At 62.1% G+C, this 3,534-nt stretch overlaps 2 protein-coding genes across 2 annotated transcripts in view; both read right to left on the bottom strand.

Annotated features, from left to right (window-relative positions):
- ZNHIT2 (zinc finger HIT-type containing 2) overlaps positions 1-308 on the bottom strand; it is a 1,569-nt gene extending 1,261 nt beyond the window's left edge. Inside the window, exon 1 of the mRNA XM_014526519.2 lies at positions 8-308. Within this exon, the coding sequence (XP_014382005.2) occupies positions 8-263 (256 nt within the window). The 5' untranslated portion in view covers positions 264-308. The remainder of the gene's footprint in view (positions 1-7) is intronic.
- Positions 309-1,739: 1,431 nt separating this feature from the next.
- Positions 1,740-3,345, bottom strand: FAU (FAU, ubiquitin like and ribosomal protein S30 fusion; the record flags this gene model as incomplete). The annotated part of the gene is made up of 3 exons (XM_006037131.1): positions 1,740-1,905; positions 2,534-2,589; positions 3,186-3,345. Coding segments are annotated over 3 exons (342 nt in total), but the record flags the coding sequence as incomplete, so codon positions are not given.
- Positions 3,346-3,534: the final 189 nt, after the last annotated feature.

The following is a 3,534-nucleotide window of genomic DNA, read 5'->3' as shown; positions in this document are numbered from 1 at the left end:
AGCTGGCGCTGGGCGAAGGCCTGGGCGCAGGGGCCGTGGCCAAGGTAGCAGGGCAGGGAGCAGAGGCGCAGGTGGCAGCGCGGGCAGGTGTAGGGCGCCTCGGCGCGCCAGCACAGGCCGCACTCAGCCGCCATCTTGGGGGCTCTTCCCACTCCGCGCTTCGGCTCCTTCCGCCGCAGCTTCGGGAGTTTCCGGCAGCACTTCGGATTCCTCCGCCCCACGTTCAGCCCTCCCTCTCGGGCTTCGGCAATTTCCGGTAGCATTTCGGCTTCTTCCGCCCCGGCTTCAGCTGGGTTCGGCCGCTCTCGGACCTGGAGCTTCGGCTCCTTCCGCCGCACGGAAGTCGAGGTTCGGCTCTTGGCGGAAGCCCCCGCTGCAACACGTGCCTTAGACCCACGTGCGCCCTGGTGCAGATGTCCCAGTCTCCCCCTCCCCGCCGGCTGCGGGAGCCTCTGCTGCTGGGTGGGGAAGCCCCTCGCTCTGCCTCATCTCCGAGGTGGCTGCCTGGAGCCAGCCCTGCCCCCACGAGGCTGGCTCAGGCTCCCTTTCTCCCCAGCGCCTGGTCCCTGCAGAGACCCCCTCAGCACCAAGCACCCCCACCCACCACACCTGCATGGCAGGGCTGGGGGAGAGAGAGAGCCTGCAGCTGTATCAGCTAGAAACCAGAGGGGACTGCCGGGGAAATGGCATAGGAGTCCTGGCTCCCCCACTCTAACCCCAATACCCCCAACATGAACATCCTCCTGGCCTTGGAAGGGATCCCAGCAGTCCTGGCCCCAAGCCGCCTTGCTCTATAATCCCAAGACCCAACCCCAATTTCCCCCTGCCCTAGAACAGAACCCAGGAGTCTTAGGTCCAGCTACTGTACTCTAACCAAGCCCAATGGCCTGCTAGGCTTGGGCTGCCACCTAAGGGGCTGGTTTAGGGGCAGTGGTGAAGGTCATCTGGACTGGTACAAGCATCACCTCAATGGGGTGCATGTGGGGCAAAGCCTCAAATCACAGAGATGCTGAGGAGTCATCCCCCACACCCAAGTCTTCCAAAACTCCTGTGTCATCCTCACCTTCTGCATTATTTCCAGACCACCATGGCTACACCAGCACTATATTCCACTACCATTGGCTTTGAAAGACTGTTATTGCCCCTTTCCCCCTTCCGAGACTCCAGGCAAGAACAGAGCGCAGGCTCCATGTCCAGGCCTGGCAGATGTGCAAGTCAAGGCAAATGGGATCTGAGCAGGGATCCCCACACTCACACCATGAAAGTGCGTGATGCACCCCTGCAGTTGGAAGCCCCATCAGCTGACAGGTCTCCACAGAGGCACCCCCCTCCCTCCCAAAGCCCCAGCCTGGCACACGCTACATTCATGGTATGATAGGAACCGGACACAAAGTTATTACCAAGTTCTTGCACAAAAATGTGTAAGCTCAAGCCTTGCTGCATCATGCCATTCGTCACATTCGCTTCTGACCAGGGAACATTTAACTGCCAATCAGGTGTTAGTTGTAACATACGCCGGGGCCTTAGACCTGCCTATTTCCCCTCCATCCCCATGAGCCCTGGTCAAGCCCCACAGCAGGTGCTATGATCTCCAGCCTTACTTAACCGTGAGACCAGGGCTTGCTGGGCCCAATGCTAGTCACCCCCACAGCAGGGCCCTGCCCAGAGTGACTGGCTGAAACCCAGTGGAGTTCTCTTCCCCCCACACTCCCATGAGGAAATCACCATCAGGAGAGAGCTTGGGTGCTGTCTACTTTATTGGACACGGGATGGCATTACTTAGGAGTTGGCGTTGGGGCCTTTCTTCTTGCCAAAGGTGGGCACAACGTTGACAAAGCGGCGGTTGTACTGCATGCGCCGCTTGGCACGGCCCGTCTTCTTCTTCTTCTTCTCCTGCTTGGCCACCTGCAGGGAGGGGAGGGGAGGGGAGGGAGGAGGAGAGCGTGAGAAGCGAGCAATACATGGGTGGGAGTCCCAGCTCCCCTAGTCTAAACCCTGAGGACCACTCCCCCTTCCCCAAATATCTTCCTGGACCTTGTAAAGTAACCCAGGAGTCCTGGCATCTCTCTCAACTTTAACACTGAGATGTGCCACCTCTTCCCTCAGCAAATATCTTCCTGGAGCTTGGAAAGGACCCCAAACAGTCCTGGTTCCTAGTGTCCATATAATCCACCAGTGGAGCACACAAGGATGTTGTTGTCGTTGACCCAGGAGAGCAGGAACTCGGTTTTCCTCAAGGCACTGTTCACCTTTGACCGCTCCTTGGTGGGAAGCTGCTGACTGGTTTGGCCCAGCAGATGGGCAAGGGTGGCCAGGGTGTAATCCTTCTCCTGAGCCAGGCTCCTGCCTCTCAGGATCTCAGCCACATCCCGGATGAAATGGGCAGTGCCCAGGGGGTGCTCAGGCAAGTGGAGTCCTGGCCCCCAGCTACCTGGCTCTAACCCTAACCCAACCCCAAGCTTCCCCGCACCGTCGAATAGAAGCCAGGAGTTTTGGCTTGCAGCCCCGCCCCCAACCCACAGGCAGGGCTTACCTTGGGGGTCTGGCCTCTCACTTTCCCAGCACGAGCCAGAGAGCCATGGACCTTACCTAGGGGAGAGAGAGTGGCTGTGAGAACCAGCAAACTCACTCCACCCACAGTGCTTCCAGGCCTCAGCTGCTGTAGCAGGCCCAAGCCAAGCACAGAGCTTCCAGGGCAAGGATGTTTGTGAGGCCGGGCAGGACACGCACAGCCCTGACATGCCCAGGCCCTGCAGCAGGACGTGGGACTCATCCTGGCTTCCCGTACCACCGGTGAACAACCAGAGGGATGGGGAACGGACCCCACGGCCCACAGAGTCCGAGATCCCGGAGGACGCAGAGGCACAGGTGGGCGAGGGCACGTCCTACAGCCTCCCGCACGGGAAGCGCGAGCACTTTGCCACCTTGCTGTGCTACAGCCAGCCCACCAGCAGGCAGGTACCTTGCCCCTCACAGGCGCTAGCGAACGTGTCCCCCGTGTGCGCCAGCCCCTGCTGAAGCCAGGCCCAGGCCCGTGTGGTGCCGGCAGCTGCCGCGGTCAAAACGCCGGGCCTGCAACCTCGCTGCCAGGTCCTCCAGGCCTCAGCTGCTCCAGCAAGCCCCCTCGCGTCGACGGGCTTTCCGCAGGGTGGGCCGCTCTGGGGAGCCCGGGCCTCCTTACTCACCTCCCAGCACGCGGGCAGCCACCTCCAGGGTGCTGAGGTCGCTGATGCCACATTGCCCGATGACGGCATCGTCCTCCAAGGGCGCTCCCCCCAGGAGAACCACCTGGTCCTCGGGGGCGATGCCCTCCAGGGACTCGATGTGAACCTGGGGGAGGCGGGAAGGGCAGAGTCAGCGGGAGCCCAGGCCAGGGGAAGGGCCCGGCCCGGCCCGGCCGCCCCTGGGGCAGGGACCCGGCGGAGGGGACGCCCCGCGGCGGTCGCGCCGAGCCCTCGTGGCAAGGTGAGAATGGACCCAGCGATCCCGATCGCACCCCCCCCCCCAAGGGGGCAAGCCCAAGAGGGGCGGGGG

The sequence above is a fragment of the Alligator sinensis genome, unplaced genomic scaffold (assembly GCF_000455745.1).
Source record: "Alligator sinensis unplaced genomic scaffold, ASM45574v1 scaffold1318_2, whole genome shotgun sequence".
Taxonomy (NCBI): domain Eukaryota; kingdom Metazoa; phylum Chordata; order Crocodylia; family Alligatoridae; genus Alligator; species Alligator sinensis.
This window is presented reverse-complemented; position numbering and strand designations above follow the sequence as displayed.